The following is a 19,597-nucleotide window of genomic DNA, read 5'->3' as shown; positions in this document are numbered from 1 at the left end:
CTGTATAGGGGTGGCGTCACCCCACGTATCCTACCCAGGATGGTCATTCCCCACCTGAAGGGCCTGGGCATCTGCCACTGTGCCTGCCAGGGGAGGCTGCCCCGGGTTCCCTCCGCCAAGAGGGTTTGGAGGTGGTGCTCCCTCCATCACCCCTTCCCAGGGAGTGGATCTGGGGACAGTTTTGTTCTCCTGCCATCCATTTAGGGGAGGAGGGCCATCCATTTTGGCAGCTTTGTTCTCCACATCTTATCTTTGGGAAGAATGGTTAAAGGGAACTAGCTTTCTCCTCCCCGTCTCTGTGGAGAAGGAGCAAGTGTTCTCTATGTGCTGTCCATCTCTGAGCAAGGGCTGTGTCCAAGACAGACCTGTTGTACCCATGCACGTGTCCAGTCCTCAGTGTGCGATGTCCCGTGCTCGATCTCTGGGATGGGTCTGTATGGAGGAGGGATGCAGTCCTGCCTCACATCCCATCTCCTGTGGGGTAGCTTTCTTCCAACGCTGGTATTTTTGTCACTTCTTTTGTGCTACCTTTTGGTTCCTTCCATCATGTGTGGCTGTTTGTTTGGAGGTAAGGAGGTATATTCTGTCCCTTGTTTAGATGGCTGTACAGAATAATCTTCTGGGGGGCCCCTGCTGCCTCTTACCTTCTTAAAGTTGGTGGCTGTTCTGGGGAGTGTGTACCACGTGAAGTCAACTCTCTGTAAGACTCTTAGTCCCCGCTCTGTTTTGTCCAGGCTCTTCCTACGTCTGACTCTCCTCTAGCCTTTTTGAGGACCTCCGTTTCCATCCTGCAAATGTAGCTTCTCTTGGCTTCCACAACGTGACCCTTTACCATTCTTTGCACTTTGGTATTTGAAAGAGTTGCATGATCCTCCTTCTGGATTTTTTCCCGCCCTCCTCTGAAGATTTAGTGTTTACAGTAGGTCTTATGTATGGAGCCTGGGATTCCAAAAATTTCAGTTTTATAGTCTTCCTGGTGCCCTCTTATTGCACCAAATACGTCCCTGGGCTGTGATCTTGGCTCGTACCCTATGTTGAACAGGGCTGAGCCTGTTCAGGGCTTGGATGGAGCTCAGTGTGGCTGCCTCGGCAGAGGGTGCTCTCCCTTCTGCAGCCAAATTATACTAGTGCCCAGGTTCCCGTTAGCTTGGGAGATGCCAGCATTCAGATGAGGCTCGAAATTTGGAGTCACTCCTTTGACCACAGTCTGGGATGCTTTGCCTCCCTAAGTTCCTCCTGACCCAGTGGAGAGCTTGAGTGCTCAGAAGCTTCCCTGTTCTCTCCAGGCAAATAGAAGTCTCCAGCCCTCATTTTCCATAAATTTCCTCAGCAACATCAGTTGTCTGCGGATCGTTTCCTGTCCCTCAGCTGTTGGGTGCTACAAAACAGCTGTCTCTCCCCGTCTCAGAGGGGACCGTGTTCATTGGTGGGAGAAGCGAATTCTCTGCGCATGCTGTTTGTAAACAAATGCCTTGGGATCCTTTGAAATGTTGCTCTTGAAGTGAATTCAAACTTGTCTTGAGTGAAACATTGCCATGTGGGTGGGAGAGTGTCTGCGTAACTATAAACAAAGTTTAGTAATAAATAGCAGTGTCTCGCATTGGGAAGAGGGGTCTGGTGGCAGCAAAGTTCTGTGCTGTGCCTTTTCACCCTCCTCTGTTTCTTTAAGGCTCCACAAGAGGAGGCAGATGGTAGATTAATGAAGCTCTATGATAAAACAGCATAGGGAGTTGTGGATGCTCGCAGGGAGAGGGGAAAATCACTCAGGAAGACACAGCGAGTTTAGTTGCATCAGAAATGCATGGGATGATATTTTTGTTGGGACCAGTTGAGCTAATTCTTCTGGAAAGAGCGAACCTCTCTGGAAGGGAAGGTGCAGCTGAGGGAGGTTGGAGGCTGTGTGCTGGCAGCCTGTTCCTTGGCGAAGTCCTGCATGATGAGTTGTGTAGCTGGAGCAGCATGAGTCAAGGCCTTGTGTGGAACAGAGGAGAGAAAGCCTCTCATGGTGCCACCATGGATGGCCCCATCAGGAAAGCTGTCCTTGCTCCTCTCCAGAGAGCTGAAGAACATGCTGGTGGTTGGCTGGAGCACGGGGGGAACGGCCAGAGCAGTCCAGCTGCAGCCTTGTCTCTGATGAGCCCTGGAGCCCCAGGCACCACTTGAAATAGAATAATAGAATCATTTAGGTTGGAAAAGACCTTTAAGGTGGAGTCCAACCAAAATATTTCATGATCCCTGGTAATCAGTGTCCAGGAGAGAGCAAGCCATTGGTCTGCAGGGAGAGACAGGGATGGAAGGGCAGGAAGCACCTCAGCTGCATGGTCAATTAGTGGAAAGCAGGAGGAGGTTAACGATGGCTGTATTCAGAAGCTGTGTGCGAAGGAAGGGTGTTGTGCTCTCACACATGTACCGTCTTGGCCCCTTCCCTCCAGATGCCCTCTGCCCAGCGTGGGGGATGTCCTGGCTGTGCTGGGCTGGTTTCTGTCGGTTGGGCAGCGTCCAGCAGTCGTACCCGGGGTAAAGCCCCTTGGTGAAGGAGATGAGCTGGTAGCAGTGAATGGCCTCATGGCAGCTGATCAACGAGGAGGAGACCTGCAGATCCGATGGCTCATGCTTTTTGTCAGCGATTGGACCTTTTGCGGGATCCCTGTGGTGTAAGACTAAGTTTTTCTCTCATCTTGTTGGGAATGGAGGCATCTCACCTTCCAGGGTCATCTGGAGCAAGACGTGGTCCAATGTTTCCTCTCACTTCTGTTTCCCAGACTCTGTTTCTCCCTCTTCCTCCTCTTTCCAGGCTGTGGATCTCCAGCCTGGCATTCCCTTCAGCTCACCCCATCCCCAAGGCAGTATTACAGCTGCACTCTTGGTGTGTGGGATTTTTCATTCTTTTGTTTATCTCGTTAATATTTGTTTGCTCTGAGAATCAGGGCAGTGATGGAGCAGCTTCAGTGTTTACATCTCCTTGGAAATGCGAACTGAAGCTCCCCTTGGTGGCTGCGGAATTGTTGGGCTATGCCAGGAGCTAATCCTAGTCAAAGCGCTTGGCCTCAAATTAAGAAGACCCCAGAATGATGTCAGCTCGAGGTAGGAAGGAAGAGAAACAAAAAGATTTCACACACCCAGTCCTGGGGAGAGGAGCTGTGAGCCGCAGGAAGACTGCAAGGTTTTGTTGCCTGGTCTACCCACCATGTAGTGGGCTACAGCCACAAAATCCAGCCTGAGCCCAGTGGTGTGGAGCAGTGACACAGGGTGCAGATATTTGTGCCCTTGTTGGCTTTGTGTCTTGCTAATCCCAGAACTGGAGACATGGAGGAGCTAAGCAGACTAATGGTGCAACTATGGCTGTGTATAGATGTGGTACACTCCTCATGGACCTGGGATACTTTGTGTGGATGTGCCTCGCTGTGAAGTGTGGAACTCCCCTTAGCCTGCTAACCTTGCCCTCATTAGAAAATGAAGAGGTTTTTTCCTACAGCTTGAGTCTTTTTATTCAACATTTCACAGGTAAGATCTGTGTGCTGGTCAGCAGGAAAGAGCCTTTGATCGGTGCGGTGCTATGACCGCTTGTGAGATCCATGTTCTCCATCAAGCCATCTGCAGGTTTTTCATGGGGTTTTGAACAGACTTTTTATTTTCTGTCTTTTTTGTTCCTAATCTGCAAAGTGGAAATTCTAACAGTGCTCCCGTGCCTTGTCTTGTCCACTTGACACTTTGAGCTTCTTGGGCAAATATTCGTGTGTATCTTAACATGACAGAGCTCCCAGTTCCATAGAGATGCTGCAAGAACTGTACTGGAAATTCTCCTGGGGACCTGTGCAGGTGGGAAGGGAACAACCATGCTGATGGTTTGTGGCAGTTTGTAGTTTGCTGGGATGTGGGCTTCAGTAATGTGTAAAGTGTTGCCTCCTGTCCAAGTCCATCATGAGAAATGTACCTGTCTCTGGGCAGCATGGATCTTCTCGCCAGCCAGGTTGGGTGCATGTTTGCTTCAGCTGAACTACAGGTTTGACCTTCTTCTCTGGCCAGATGGCTGGTACAACTCTGAGGATATTCTTATATCAATTGAAATGTGATTTCTTTTGACTCATTTTTTGCTTGTAGTGGATGCTGCTCATTTTATATCAATCAAAAGGTGTTCCCACAGGGGCATGCTAAAGTTTGAATTAAACCTTTCAAAGGAGTTTCAGTTAAGTGAGTGCAATTTGTGCATCCAGGTAAGTCTTTAGCACCTGGCCTGAAGATCCATCTTGTCTTCCCATCGATTCTGGAGTGCCTGAAGTTTGAATTCCTTCTGTGTGTGGAGAAAACACGTTTTGCTTGTCTCCACTTTACTCTGTCACCTTTCCTCCTGTCTGGAGAGCAGAAAGGCCCGCTTATCTCAAAAGGGGGCCATCCCTCCCTCCCCATCTCACCTCCTTGTTCTGCATTGCTGGGAGGACACCAGCGGTTCAAGGTACAGCAGTGGGATGGTGCTGCTCCTCCCACTGCTGCCAGTTTCTCCCTCTTGCAGATTCCAATTTTAACTTCAGAGCTGTGCTGAGTGATTCCTAGGTCTCAGCTGTCAAGTGAAAATTGGTATCCAACTAATCACTAGCCCGATATCTAATCCAGACCTGCTTAATTATCACCTGCTCTCCAAAGCTGGTACGAGGCAGTGATTAGGGCAACATTCTGGAGGCAGAACAAAGCGGGTGCTGCTGGAATTCCCAGTGCAGGGGTCAGATGCTGTTGGTATTTGGCGACCTCATCTCCTGCACATGTGCATGGGGAAATGCGTTGACGCTCACTGAAAGGCTGAGTGATTTATTTTTATTGCAGGGTCTTTTTGAAATTGATGCCAGCAGTGACTGTCCTTCTGGCTGGAAGCGTTTGGAGCCAGGGAAGGGATCCTAAACTTAATAAGCAGTGTCAGTCCCTCAGCAGTGGTGAGCCGCTGGCATGGCGCCCCTGCCTTTCCTGCCAGCTCTTTGTAGAGTGAGTTGGGGTGTTGTTTTATTTTTATTTTTGGAACTTTTTTTTAAATACAATTTTGATTTGGAAACTATCTGCAGAAGACCTTTGTCTATTTCATGCCCCTGGTGGAGAGTGCTTCCATGTCAGCGTGGATTTCATGCTGGGAGAGGTTGGCAAGAGCTCTATGAGTAAAAGGGCCTCCAAAACTGCCTGCGACTCCCTTGCAAGCTCAGGTCCTTTGTGCTGCTTCTGCCCGAGTGACAGCATTGGCCTGGCTGTGAGGCGACCGTCACTCTTCTTCATCTTGTGGCCAGACCCTGTCCTTTCTGTGCGGAGGGCAGCGCTTTGCCACGTGCGAGGCCACAGCATCCCGGCTCCTGTGCTCTCCGCTCCGCAGGACGCACGGTTCCCTGCTTGCTCACACGAGATGTGCTGCGGTGGTTGGGTAGGGTCCACCGGAGGTTGTTTTTTTGATATTTTGTGTGTCGTTTGCTGCAGCCGGTGCCTCTGGCTCCTGGGCTGCTGAGGATTTGGCAGAAAGCTGCGAACTGCTGTCTGCGCTTGTGGTGGGAAGTTCCTGTAATGCTGCCCGTGCCGGGGGGTGGCCCATCGATGCTGGAGCTGCTGCTGGAGGCTGTTTCCAAGTGTCGTGGGGGTGGCGGGGGGGGTGCAGCAGTGCCAGGGCTGGGGTGCAGATGGAGAGGGTGAGCTGGCGGTGTTCGCTCCTTCCCTAGGTTGTATTGTCTGTGCCCGGCAGCGTGTGTCCTGCTGTGCAGAGCCAGCTATTACTGACTCCGTAGGTGTCCGGCTTTGTCTGTTGTGGTTGGAGCTGTGCTCTGAAGGCCACATGGGATGGCAGTCACAGCCTGGTTTCTGTGCCCAGGGGTGGCATTCGGAGAGCCAAGTTAGCCAAATCAGGCTGCAGACCAATTTCCCTAAGGCCTTGTCTGTACTGCGCAAACAATGAAGCTTTACAACAGCTATTGAACTTGTTTGCAGCTAGAGCTGGTCAGAATTTTTTTTTTTTTGACTGAATGTATTTTCTCCCAAAATATGGTGTTATGTTGAAGCCAGCATTTTTCTTGGAGAGGTATTGTTTTCAATTAAGTTTTTGATGGGAATGTTTCTTAATTTTAAGCCTCTCTTGTCATCTCTGGAAAAAAAAAAGTCAAGAAACCTTTGCCCATCCATGAGAACACAGCTGTTTTGAAGCAGTTCTGTGTTTTGAAATCAATTCCTGCACAGAGCAAAAACCTACCTCGACATCTCAGGAATTGCCATGAAGTAAATGTGTGCGCCCTGGCTGTGGGGCAGCTGCGCCCCAACGTGGTTCAGTCCCTGAGGTCAAGGCCAAACACCGTTAAAAATGGCTTATAAATCACCATAATCTGGGTTGTGACCTGAGCATAGTTCGTCATTATGGGATGATGGTGTTGGACCCACTGCTCAGCCTTCTGACTTTTGAGTGTTTCGCCTAGAACTTGGCTGTTCCCAGGTCCTGGGCCCACAGAGCGGGTGCTGGATCTCCTGGGTGGCAGTGTCAGAAGTGACGATCCTTCCTATGCAGCTGGGGGGGCAGCGGTTGGTGTTAGACTCTGAGGACAAAGGTGCTGTCTTGTTTGGATGGAGGCAGATGGCCCATGAGCCCAAGGCCCTTGTGCTCTGAGCCTTCAATTAAGCCCCTCTTCTCTTAGCACGATCCCGGCCTCCGTCACCTGTGATTTCCCCACCTGGTCTCCCAGCAGGCAGAGACATCTGGGTCTGCAGCCTTACGGCCCGAATGCTTGAAGGTGGGGTTGTTACCCAGCACTGTGCATTTGGGGATGCTCGGGGAAGAAGGGCACTGTGAGTATAAGCAAAGAAAATCTAGTTTCCTCCACAGCTTTTCTACTGCACAGATGTATTTGGCTTCAGTCCTCTCTTGGGATGAGCATCAGGCCCTCCATTTAGACTGGAAGGCTGTATATGTAGAGGTGTAGGGAGCATAGCTAAAATTCCTGAAGTCCTTTTTGAGCTCGTGGTACTTCAAGTGGTGGGAAGGCTCTTGCATGCCTGCACGGCAGTTGCTGAACTGTTCTGAGCTCAGGGTATCTGCTGTAATGAAGTGCTACTCCTCCACCCTTGACTGCATCCAAATAGATATCACAGTGTTGTGGTTTAGGATATTTGATCTGTGTAAAAGCCCACGGAGGAGAGCTGGGCTTGCAGAACACAGCAGAGACTGCGCCTGCAGGAAATTGCCTTCATGTTGTCACACCAGCTTTGCATCGTGCTGCCCATCTGACGAGGCAGCAGCCAGGCCTGTGTGTTTTTAGTGTTTCCTATTGATTTCCTCCTCTCTCCATCCCGTGTTTGTTATTCGGAGCCTGCCCTTCTGACCTATGCTGGATGGATGGTGGTTTTCCAGAAGGGGGATGTGACACCACGTGTCCATGTTGCTGTTTGTCCCGGGGATGCTGGCTTGTTAGGCAGCAGCTGGCAAGTTAAGTAAAGCTTAATCCTGCCAGGAGCTGCCATTGGAAATTTTTTGACCAAATCCTTTTGTGAAGGCTTTTTGGAAGGCGTTGAAGTAAGGTACAAATCTGGGAATTAGTCTAATCTCTATGACTTTGCTTTGTGTGTATGCTTATCTGTGGTGGCCTTAGGAGAGCATGTGAGCTCTTGGGCTGTGAATATCACTGTCTCCAAGTATTGCATTAGGCAGCTTGAAGTGCCAAAGTATTAGTATCTCCCTGAGCCCCTTCTGCGAGACTCTGTTTTGTTTTTCTTTCCGTCCCCTTGTTGTTACTGCTGTAGCACTAACGTTGAGCCTGTCCAGGAACGGGCTGGGATTCCTTGGAGGCTTTGGCAGGCAGAGATGCCTGGTGCTGACCTTCCTGTGCTGTGTAATCTTGCATCGCGGCGGAGGGTTGGGGCTGTTGTGGTTGTTGTATCAGTTATTTAGTAAAGAAGATGTGCCAGAGGCATTGTTTTTCCAGTCACAGTCAGCTACCAAAGGCAGCAGAAGCAACATTTGGGTACCCTGCTCCACTAGGTCCTTTGTGTTAGTGATCGCCTCACTGGAGTATATTTCAGTGTGTCTTGGCTAAAATTTGCTGTCTTCTGAGAACTGGAGGAAAAGAAGATACAGTGAGTGGTGGCTGAATCCCTGCCGTGGGAGTCTGTCCTTCTGGTCCTGGCTGAAGACGAGAGCTGAAGCGGGGAAAGGCTTCTTCGTATGACCTGGAGCAGAGATCTGTTTCTGGGAGGGCTGTCACCAGCTCCTGTGTGGGAAGGTCTTTCCTCCACTGGTTTTTGACCTGCCTCTAGGGTTTGGAGAGGAATTTATTTGCTACGTGGCCTCTCTGATAGCTGGCAGCTGTCTCTGTGATACCCTAAGAATTCAAGATCTGGATAACAGAGGCTGTGAGCTTTTCCATGTTTCCTGATGGCTGGCAGCTCCTGCCTTGTACAGGCTGGTTCTGAGGACGCTGAGGGTCTACCAGAAGGGTCTGTGTTTCGGCAGCCCTGGCTCTGCATGGGTTATCATAGCGGGAAAGCTGGAGCTAGCACATTAGCCTGCCCACTTGCCGGGCTTTGACATTTTCCCTCAGCATTGCTCTGACCTGCTTGAGATTCATGGTCCTTTTGTGTCTCACCACCTGCGAGCAAACAGGTGACAACGCTGCGCCGCGCTGCCGCTGTTGACAGCCAGGGCAGTGTCACGAGTGCGGTGACAAACCCGGCTCAGCAGGGCAGGGGCAGGGACGAGGCCGCTGCTGTGCTGAGGGCTGGGTTGGCCCCCAGGTGCAGCAGCTTCTCAAATTGAAACTTTTTTCAGAAGCTGTGATGGATATGCAAACTCCGTACTTCTGTTTGCATATGGCTAATGACCTGTCCCAGTTCATACAGCCCTGCCTGGCTTAACCAGTATTTTAGTGCCATTCACAGAGACTTGCCTGTGGGCCCAGCTGAGGCTCTGCTATACTGGAAGCCCATGTAGGGGCTTAATGCAGGAAGTTTTGCCATTGCACTGTGTTAATTTGAATTTTTTCTTACTTGCTTTTGTAGCTCTGAGGAGGGTGGATTTTCATGGCTCTAGCTGCACAGCTGAGTCCTTCATTGCAGATCTCTCAGTTGTCTTAGACCTGGAGCTGGTAAATGCACCTTTAGGTCCTGAAGGGACTCCTGTGAGGTGGATTTTTCTTACAGAGTGAAAATGTTTAGTTTCAGGTGCGGCCAAAAAGTGAGTTAGTTTGGGAAAAGTCTTAAGATTATTCCCTGCACAGGCATCTTGGAAGAGGCAGAGGAGTTCCAGGGTGGCAACATCTGCTTCAGTTTAGGGTACGCTCTGTCTGGGTGTCCTTGGGCAGCTCCGACTTAATGCAGAGGTATGCGACATCTATACAGGGTGTGTACATTGAGTCTGGTGTGTCTGAGCTGGGTCAGACTTGCACAGCACGTGTCTGTGCTTCTGGATCCCCCATGCAGAAACACGAGAGCCTACTGCAGCAGTCTTCTGCCAATATTGCCTATGTGGGGCACTTTAACAATCTTTTAGTGCCTTCATACGGCGTTACTTTTGGTGAGATTGGTATCTGTGCTCTGGTGGGAAGTTGCATGGCACACGTGGTCTCCTGTGTAGCAAGGTGTGTGGACTTGAGGTGGGGACTGTGTCTGGCCATGTTATCTGTAGGGACCAGGTGAGGTCCTGGTTGGTCAACACATGGTGTTTGCACTAAGTGTTCATGGTGACTTTATGTGTGACTAAAGGAGATTTCATGGAGTTTTGATACCAGCATCACAGATAATTGGGAAGGTCAAAATCAGGGTCTAGTTGTACCTTGACTTACCAGCAGATCCACAGACATGGGAAATGGCCCTATTGCAGTAATAATGTGTGATGAGTCTTTCTGGGCTGATGTTGGGAATAGTTAATGTGTAGAGTGACCAGTTCAACACAGTTACTGAGCTCATGGGATGTGTACGGACTGCAGACAGGTTGTGCTGCCTTCCACCGCACTTCTCCATCCCTGAAGGACCTGGGAATTGGCAATCGTGGTTTTGAGACCCTCCATGAGAGGAACATTTCACATCGCGTGTGATGGTGACTTCTGGAGGTCACTGACCGTTCTCTGGCCTTTGGTGCAGCTGTCAGAGATGGCAGGTGGGAAGGTTTTGAATGGTACGTGACAGGGTCAGGCCCGGGAGCTCACAGTGTCAAAGAGAAGTGGCAGCTCTGAGTTGGACTTGGTCCCGCAGAGGTGGGGTATGTTGCCACAGTGATCCAAAGCACTGTCACCTTCTGAATTGTGGGGAAACTTACCCTCTTGTTGAAAAGGCAGCTGATCCCTGGTGTAGAGCAGGATCTGGACTGAGTTCTGTATGTCACCTCATGCAGACTAATGCTGGTCATTGCTTATAGCCGGGCTGCTGAAGCAGAAAAGCCTGGCTGCTTGCAGGAAACACCCACCTTCCAGATCGAGATCACGGCCTGCGCCCCATTTCAATAAATCTCTGTCACTCTTTTGGAGGTGTCCTGGGCAGGTGATGGTCTCCTGACTGCCTGGAGATTGCTTTGTCCAGTGGAACATCCATCAGGTGTTGGAAGGAGTCCTGTGGACCAGAGCTTTCATGAAGGAAGGAAAAAGGAGTATTTTCATTGCTGGGAGTAAACCAGCAGCAGGGTGGAGACAGCTCACATTTTTCCTGCTTCTTGGCTAATCAGATTCCTTTCAATTTATAGCAATCAATTGGCTCCTGCTTTATGGCTCTCATCCGCTTTCTAGACCTCTAATTGAGTGAGTTGTGTGCCAGCACGTTTGGCTTGGTCAGGACTGGAGCATCCTTCTTGTCTCTTTCCTCCAGCGGTTGAACAGTATTTGCTTGTTTGCTGGGTGCTGGCTGGAGGGTGAGCTTGGCTGGCCTGGTAGAGGATGCTTGGTAGGAAATTGCTCGTTCAAGGGCTCAGCCCTGCATCTTTAAGAGAATTTGGTAAAGATGACTGCCGTTAGCTGAAATAAATGAAGTATACAGAAGGCTGCTAAAATGTGCTCTATTTGCTGTCTCTCTGTACTGGGAATTTCTTGTACTGTCTCCTCACTGACACCATCAGAAGCAAGAGAGCAGGTGAAACAGCTAACCCTCCTCTATCTTTGATGCATTCTGTCTACTAGTAGACCTATGTAGGAGCTGATTGTTTAAACCATTGTTTTTCTCCACATTATTCCTGGCTTGCTGACAATTTCCTGAGAGTGAATATTACAGGTTGAAACCAAAAATTATCCAGGGCCCAAAGGTGAGAAAGGAAAAAGAACACATGTCCTTGTCCTAGAGATGGTCAGAAATGGTTTTTGTGAGCATTCAGACCCCTCCTATGTCTGCTGCCTCCTGCATTTTGGGACCAGAGGGCCATAGTATCACTGTTTGTCCTTTTTTCAGAGTGCTGCAATAGCCTGGGATCAGGGACAAAGTTCTTTCTTTGCTGCCATGCAGCTGTTGTGACTCTGAAAGGCTTTTTGCGTGAGTCCTTCTCATTGTCTTTGGCAAATGTTTTGTGGTGGAACTTAGTTTTGAGCTTTATTAACTCCCTGTTGGTTTTATAGGGGCTCTCTGTATGTCTTATAGACCCAGTTAGCAGAGATGTTGCTGATGGTAGTGCAGCTGGCTGGAAGAGTAGGTGCACTCGTCTAGAACCTGTTATCCCTCAAAGCCCCTTCCCACCAGGTAGGACATTGGGCTGGTTTCCTTGGGAGACTCTTGCAAAGTTGTTTGTGCCAGGAGAGAGTAACGTGAACTGATCAGTGTCTTGAGGGCAAGACGTGTGGAGGCTGTTTTGTCATCTCCTGGTGGTATGTCATTGAATACAAATTAATTGTTAACAGGATGGAGGAAGCAAGCCTCACTCCTCCTCCCCACAGACATCTGCCTTGGTCTGTGCCTTCCCAGCGCTGCTCTGGGGGTGGCTGACCAGCAGAAAGGTGCCCCCAGAGCGGAGGACAGGGCTGCTGTGCTGGCAGCCCGGGACAAGGGGGTGCTGGCGAGCGGAGTCCTTGCTGGCAGCTCCCTGCTTGCCCAGGTGTGCAAGTCCAAGCCTTCAGACTTTGTTTCCCACCCTCCCCCTCTTCCCGTTTTCCCCTCTCTTCTCCTCTCCTCGCTCTCCCGCTGAGTTGATGCTTTTCCAGGAATGAGCTGTACTGCTGGCCCAGCACATTCCACAGCAGCAGCGCTTTCTTGGCAGAAGCCTCGCCTGCTGTTAAGAAAAAGCAGGACTGACTTGGCGTCCCTCAGCTGAGGGCCAGAAAAGGAAGGCCTGGTCCTACCTTCCTCAGCGTGCACGCAGAGACTTCACAGACATCATGGCCTTCTCCCTTGCCTGTTGTCTGTGTGCCAACATCACAACGTCCCCCAGCAGCTCTTGGAGCCCTTTACAGCTCCTTGCTGTTGTCTTAACCAACGTGAAGTCCCTGGGCATTGCAAGAGAGCCTGTTGCTTTCCTAGCCAGCCTGGAGCAGGGTGGGTGACTTCGGTGGAGAACCGCATGGAGTTCCCTGTGGGGCTCAGAAACCTCTACCATGAGTTCCTTGACAAGGTGGCATTTTTCCCTTTGTTTTTGCTGCCTGCAGTAGCTGGGGGAACCCTTTTTTGACCTCCTGGCACAGTCCCTTCCTCTTGGTTGGCAGGAGCTGCTGTGTTGCAGGTCTGCATTGTGGGCTCTTCCCACCGTCAGTACCCAGACAGAGTGTCACAGCAGACCAAGCCTGCTCCGGTTTACTTGCCGGCTTTCCACAGATACATGAACCGTAGCAACTGCATCAGGATTTTACCCTGTCTCATACACGTCTCCTTTCGGCTGAGGCCTCTTTGGGCCCATTTCCTATCCCACCTTGAACACAAAGCCAGCTTTTGATCACTGCTGTGGATGTCCCAGTTCCCTGAAGGTCATTTCTGCAGATGTTTAGTCTCAAGTCTGTCTTTCTCACAGTGAGTCCTTACATTTGTACCCTTGTGTTGGGCCATGCAAGCTCTTAGAGTTGTTGAGGAGCCGAAACTGAGCTACCAGGGCAAAGAGCCTGGCTGGGCTTCTGCTGGGAGTTCCCGTTTGTCCTGATTTCCAATTCAAAGAGACTGAAAGTGTCACTGAACCTTTGGGGGCCTGGAGAATGCTTCCTTTGATGTCTCTAAATGTCCTTCCAGGGGTTGGAAGCATCGCTTGGGCAGGGCGAGATTAATCATTGTGGAGGTGCTTCCTCCAAAGGGCCTGTCGGGCTGGTTTGCAGAGCGGCGCTGCAGCCAGATGGTCACTCTGCAGATCAAGGCAGGAGGGACAGTCAGGGCTCTTGGGCTTGCTTTCAAATCAAAGTCTGTAGCTTTGCTTTGATAAATGCAGCTCCTGGACAGGCCTGTGAGGTCGGATGGCTTGTTCCTGAATGCTGTTCCTTTTCCAGTCTTTGGGCTAGATGAACGGGAGGTCTGTCCTGTCATCTCCCACCTGATGATGCCTGTAGGACTGAGCACAGCACAGGGGAGCAGTGGACCCTTGTCTGCGGGCTTGGGAGGGAAATTAAAAGGGGGAGTGACAGTCTCTGCACTCTGAGAACCCTTCTCAAACCAGTGCACTCTGCAGTTCGTACCCTGTGTACTCCTCCTCCTCACATAGGAGGTAAAAATACAGTGAGGAAGACCTGAAGAATGCCCTGGCTTGCAGAGATGGACAACTCAAATCCTCTAATCCTGTTTGGTGTGCGCTCTTTGCCTATGAAACCCAAAGTCTCACTGATACACGTGTTTGCTGGTGAGTGTACTCTTTGATTGGGCCTTTAGCCCTTTGGGGGATTGTATCCCCACGGAAAGCACGCGTGTTATGTCTGGGCTTACTCTAACAGGTGAGTATTTCCTATCCAAAATCCCAGCTGTGTCAGAGAATTGCCCTATCCAATTTTCTCCTCTGGTGAAATGGCTGCAGAGCTCATCCCTGCAGCCCCAGCATCTGATCTTGCAGAACAGAGGAGGATTTTGCTCTAGAACTGGGAGGCTGCTCACATTTGGATAGTAACACATGAAGGTGCTTCATTTTGCCATGCAGCATTATTAATCTATACAATCATTTGGAGACAAGACATCCCTGCCCTAAGGGGTGTGTACTACAGGTCTTGAAAATGAGATCACATTTCTGGTGTGTAAATCCCTGAAGCTTGTGCTGTTGGGTAGAAATATCTCATGATAGTTTTTGTTTGGTTTGCTTGTGTTGTTTGGGTTTGGTTTTGTTTTTTTCCTTTTTCATGGTTCTGCAGGCTGTAGATGGGGGCTGTTAAGGTCAGAGGAGTGATCAACCTGATCTGTGCTCTTTTGGGGGTTTGTAATAGAAGATTAAGTTTAACATTTAATTTCTAGGCTTTGCAATGTTGGAAGAAATGTTGCTGTTCTGTGAAGGTCTTTCCTCTCAATAGTTCAACTAAATGAAGGAAAAGATTTTTTTTTTTTTATCCGCTGTATTAGCTTTACATCTCTTAATGTGAAATTGTCGCTGCTTGGTTCTCTTCCCAGTCTCCACACCTCCCCTAGTAATAGACTTCTTCTCATCCTGCCTGTCGAGCTGTCTCACGTGCTCAAGGGGTCCCCTTCTGTCACCTCCCTTCTTGGTAGTGACCCCCCCCAACTCCAGATTCAGCTTTTCTGATCACCATCGTGTCCCATGATTGCTGCTCGAGTATCCTCCCCATTGTGAGCCCTTAGATGGACCAGCTGGAGGATGGACCAGCAGAGAAGAGCAGCGATCCCCTGCAGCCACATCTGAGCTTCAAATCCTTTGTCCTGGATTTCTTCTTTCCCTGGGCTCCTGTTACTCCATCCAAGTTCTTCTCTAGGACCTCACTGTGGTTAGTGGGTCCCGCTCAGGAGAGACCAGAGCTGGCTGAAGCCAGAAACTCCATTGTATCCGCAGCCTGGCTCGGGCTGGAGGCCACCGAGGGGAAGCAGGAGGCGGCGAGCGCAGCAGCTGCGCTGGTGACGGCTGCGCAGCCCGGGGTCTCTGACACGCCGCAGCCGTCTCCAAGACTTGGGTTTTATGGCCTCCTCACTCTCCTGTGCGCACACTCTCTTTTTTTTCCCCCCACCTTCCCTTCATTCCTAGGACATGACTCCGTGATATAAAATACCCTCTAATTTCCTGAGCAGGGCTGGGGCTCCCTGGAGAAGGCAGTGTCTGTCTGCCTGTCCCTCGCCCACCTCTGCATCCTTCTTCCAGGCTGCTCCCCCTGGCAGGGAGCGGGAGGGAAGCTGGGAGCATGGCATCTTCCAAGGCCGTGGGGAAAGGGTCTGCCGGTTCTTGCGGAGAAGCCAGCGGGAGGGTAGGGATGGAGCAAGGGCTGGAGACGAATTTCCTCTGCTTCCCTCCCTGCTGCCGGGGCTGCCCCTTCCCCTCCCCCAGCTGCATGGGAGCAGATGTGCTGCTTGTGTCAGCCCTGGCAGCCCCCTCTGCACACCCCAGCCGGGCTGCTGGCAGCCAGAGCCTCGGCGTCTCCTCCTCCCCCCAGCTTGGCCCCGTGTCGCTGGGGATGGCGGTTGAATCATCCGCCCACTCGGCCTGCCTCCCCTGTAACCCTCCCTCCCTCCTTCTTCCCTCCTTCCTCTCTCCCGCAGGTCTCTTTGTTGGAAAATTCAAGGCAGATGAGTGCTGGGCCTGCGGGCCAGGCGATGAGCCCGCAGCTTGGCCGCAGCACGGCGGTCGGCCCCGGGGACGGCGAGCGCCTGGTGTGCTGGGCGGTTGTCCGCACAGAGCAGCAGCGCCAAGGGGGCTGGACCCCCATGCTCACTGGGGCAAGGCTCAGGCTGCCTCTCCCTAGAAGGGGTTTTTTCCTGGCCACTGTTCTCAGCTGTGTTGTGCCCAGCCCCCAGCAGGACTTGAAACACAGAAAAGTCTGAAACCAGGCTGCCCCAATGGACGGTAAACTAAAAGCAGTGCCTCTGAAATCAGCCTTGGGCAGATGTTTTCCCTGGGCTATGGTGGCTCTTGCCAAAAGGAAAGGCTTTTAGAGAACTGAGAGAGCATGCACTCCTTCCGAGTCTGCTCTTTTGAGATTCCTGGGCTCAGACCCCATTAGCTGGGGCCTTTTCTCAGCACATCCACAGGACAGTTTTCCCTCCCAGCACATCCACAGGACAGTTGTTTCATCTCATGGCCGACTCCCCATTCCAACCGCAGAGGAGAAACGTGGCACTGCTCACAGCTCCCCCAGAGGCTACTCGGTTGGTGACTTCTGATGTGAACCTGCGGTCTTGTTTGTATGAGAAGTGAGTTGAAGAGAGTGGTGAGAGGTGGGGGGAGAAAGGCTGCAGCCCGGGGCCGAGGCTGGAGAGGAATGCAGGGCATGAATAGCTGGGACGGTGCGAGGGGTGACAGACGTGAGCAAGGCTGCAGAGATATTCCTGCTTAGCAGTGTGCCTGACTCCAGCACTATCAGTTTTTGCTCGGTAGAGTCTAAATATATAATCCATTGTGCTCTGGCATCTGGGTGATAAATAGTGATAAATAATGTAGTGGCTGGGGATGGAGGGAGAAAACCGCTCCGGGGTGGAGCTGAGCCCTGGGATGTCTGGGGCAGCAGTGGGATAACAGGAGCAACGAGGGACCAGCTCTCAGGACAGAAGGAGCTTGTTCTCCATCGGACATTGTGGTTGAGGGTGGGGGGGAGTCCTGAGGGTGGTTTTTCTCTGTCCCCACTGAAACTGGAATAGTTCATTTGTGCTTAGCAGTTGGTCACCTTGACCCTGCAAATATATCACCCACAGGCAGGGCTCTGTGTCCCTGAGCAGCACTGAAAATTGGCTCTGCCTGACGTTCTCTCTAGGAATTGGATGAAGTCCAGGCTGCTGGCGACAGTATGAATGGATGCTGGTGCAGCCAGGCCAGGGTGTGCATGAGAGAGAGTAAGGAGACGACAACTTGCCTGCATTGGAAAGGGTTGATGTGGGCACCGAAGAGGATGGATCCTGGGGACGCTGCCTGTGTCTGACAGTCTTCCTGGGCTGCAGGACCTTTGGGCAGAGGTTGGCGTGGGCCATGCTGAAGAAGCATTAAGCCAGCAGGGTTTTAATCCAGTCCTCACTGCTCCTTTCCTGCCTTTTCCTGCTTCTCCATCTGTGCAAGAGGAATTAACGCACATCCTGGGAGTGGATTAGACTGCTCAAACCGTGACCACCTTGTCTGTGCCTTCTGGGGATGGCTAGCGTTTGTCCAGTCCATTTTCTGGCTCTCCAGTTTTGGCAGGAATCTTGAGTGCCAGCTGTCAGCAAGATGTGGCAACGTGCTGCTGTTCACCCCGTGGGACAGCCCTGCGTGACACCGGCGCGACCAGCACGGCTGGCAGGGTGGAGCGAGCCTGCTCCCCGGGTTTTGCTCTTCCAGCTCCATTCATTTGCCTTTCGCTGATGCCGTGTGAGCGTCGGGAGCCTCGCCATCCTGTTTTCAGCAGGGAGCCCGGTGTACCTGTTCCCCCGGTGTCCTGCCTGCTGATGGCAGTGCCGGGGCTGTGTGGCAGTCTGGGGCCATGGGTCACAGCTCCCCGTCTCTCCCCTGCATCCTCTTCGGTTCTGCGTGAGTTGGGGACTGGCTTGGGGACCCTTCAGAGCTGTTGGTGGGATCCCAGCTCTGTTTACTCTGTTCTAGTTACTTACAAGCTACTTCTTTTTAATACCTACTTTCCCTTGGTTTCACATTCATTCTTTTCTTTTCCTGTTGGATTCTTTTCCCGCCAAACATTATTCACTGTTTAGTTACTATATTATTTTTTTAAGCACAGTATGTGTCCAGCTACCTTAAATATAGTTCGGAAGGGGAAGTGAGTACCACAAACTACTTGTAAGACGTCTTTGTATTAGATAAGAGTGCTTAAAATGTTGTCATTGAGTAGAAAAGAAAATGAGCTTGTTAAAGCCTATTTTGCCGTTAAATTTGATTTATCAAAGATGGTATTATTTGAACCTGGTGAACTGACAAGTTGTTTTGATTGCAGACTCACTGTGGAAAAAGTATTTAGGTGCCTGGTGATATTTAAAACAGAAAGAAGACATTTTCTCTTCAAAGAAAAATGATGTTTTTACTGTTGGGGGAAAAAAAATTATCAGTGCTCCCTCCACTGTTTGTGTAATGAGGGAACATGACATTGTGGCACAACTATAAAGCTTGAAGTGATGTTGAAATATTATGTACGTAATTAAAAAGCAACAGTAACGTTTGGGAGGCAGCATGTTTAATGTATTTCACTTTCATCTATTAGAAATCTCTGGCATAGGTTGCGATTCTTTCAGATCGTTATGAAAAGGTTTAAATTATTTATTTCTTTAGAAATGAGCAAACTGGTGGAAATATGCGTCTGATATTTTTTTTCTTTGATTAAAATGTGAATGGGCTGATAATGCAGCTGGATGCACACAGGAGAGCCTGTTCTGCCCTTGTCTTCTCCCCTCTGGCCGGCCAGCTATGGGCGTAGGAAGCCGTAGCCTGGCAGCAGGAGGGAGCTGCTGCTCCTCTCCCGGCCACATCCCCAAACCTGGGCCTGGGCTGCCTGTTGTTAGGTACAAACACCTGCCTGGGAAAGTCTCCTTTTCCTCTGAAGCCCCAGACCCAGCTCTGACTGCCTCCTCTCCCCTCTGCAGGGTGGTGAAAGAAGAAATTTCGGACGACAATGCCAAGCTTCCCTGCTTCAACGGCCGAGTGGTGTCCTGGGTAAGCAAGCACCTTCTTTGGTATCTTGCTGCCTGTTTCTGCTCTCTCTGAAAACCACTGTTTGGGTGCGTAGTGCCAAGTAAGGCACTGGAGCTGCTCCCTCTGTCGAAGCGCTGATCGCTAACAAAGCTGATGAGCTGGATTACCCTGCTCCAGTCCCTCGGCTAGAGAGGGGGCCGCATGGTGCTGGGTCCCCCACACTGGGGAAGATGTGGGATGTCTCTGTGGAGTGCTCGCCATCACTGATGCCGGGCAGAGGTGATGGTCCCAGCCTCTCCACAGTGTAACCCATGTGCCCCTACGGCAGGGTCAGCTTTCCAAGGAAAGTCCTGCTCCGGTGACTGGCGCAAAGGGCTTAAGTGACTTTAGTGCTGGTGAAGCGGACTGGATTTGACTGCCCTGAAGACTAAAGGTACTGCCTGGGCAGCTGCAGGACAAGCTTCTCCCTCTGCGCCATGCCATGCACATGCTCTGTCCCCTGCCCGCATGCCTCCCTCTTTTATTTTGTGGGGGGAACAGGGTATTCAGTCTCCATAGCCCATCATCCCTTTTTCCCCTTTGCTGAGCTGCAGTTTGGGCTGATGAGGGTGTGTGGATCTACACCAGGAGCAGAACCAAGACTCAAGTGCCTTTTTCCAGAAGCCACCAGAGAGCCCCTAAACAGTGAAAATCCTCAGAAAATCAGGCTGGGTCAGACCTAATGCTGCTTCTGTCCCTGCACCAAACAGCTGGGCCTCAGCTGGGGTGCCACGGAGTGACTGCATTTCAGGAGGAAGGGCAGGGCTGACAGAACAGGCAGGTCCCCTGCTGCCCACACCGGGAATGGGGTGCACTGGGCTCCCACGCAAAGGGCCAGTGGTTGCCCTCCCTCCAGTGATTAGCTGACCCTTTGGAAAACAGGCCCTTCAGCCCCCGGCCCCGCCGCCGCTGCATCTGCCC

The 19,597-nt window shown here is 51.2% G+C and overlaps 1 protein-coding gene across 7 annotated transcripts in view; it reads left to right on the top strand.

Annotated features, from left to right (window-relative positions):
- Positions 1–19,597, top strand: part of DVL3 (dishevelled segment polarity protein 3) — a 32,390-nt gene that overhangs the window by 891 nt on the left and 11,902 nt on the right. For 6 of the 7 annotated variants that reach the window (XM_065639793.1, XM_065639792.1, XM_065639790.1 and 3 more), the window contains exon 2: positions 18,589–18,658. In XM_065639793.1, the coding sequence (XP_065495865.1) occupies positions 18,589–18,658 (70 nt within the window). Of the gene's footprint in view, positions 1–18,588; positions 18,659–18,982; positions 19,071–19,597 lie in introns of those variants that run through there. The other variant, XM_065639795.1, reaches the window with a different exon arrangement.

This window comes from Caloenas nicobarica, chromosome 8 (assembly GCF_036013445.1).
Source record: "Caloenas nicobarica isolate bCalNic1 chromosome 8, bCalNic1.hap1, whole genome shotgun sequence".
In the NCBI taxonomy this organism is placed as follows: domain Eukaryota; kingdom Metazoa; phylum Chordata; class Aves; order Columbiformes; family Columbidae; genus Caloenas; species Caloenas nicobarica.
Note: the sequence above shows the minus strand (reverse complement) of the source record. Positions and strands in the feature narration are given on the sequence as shown.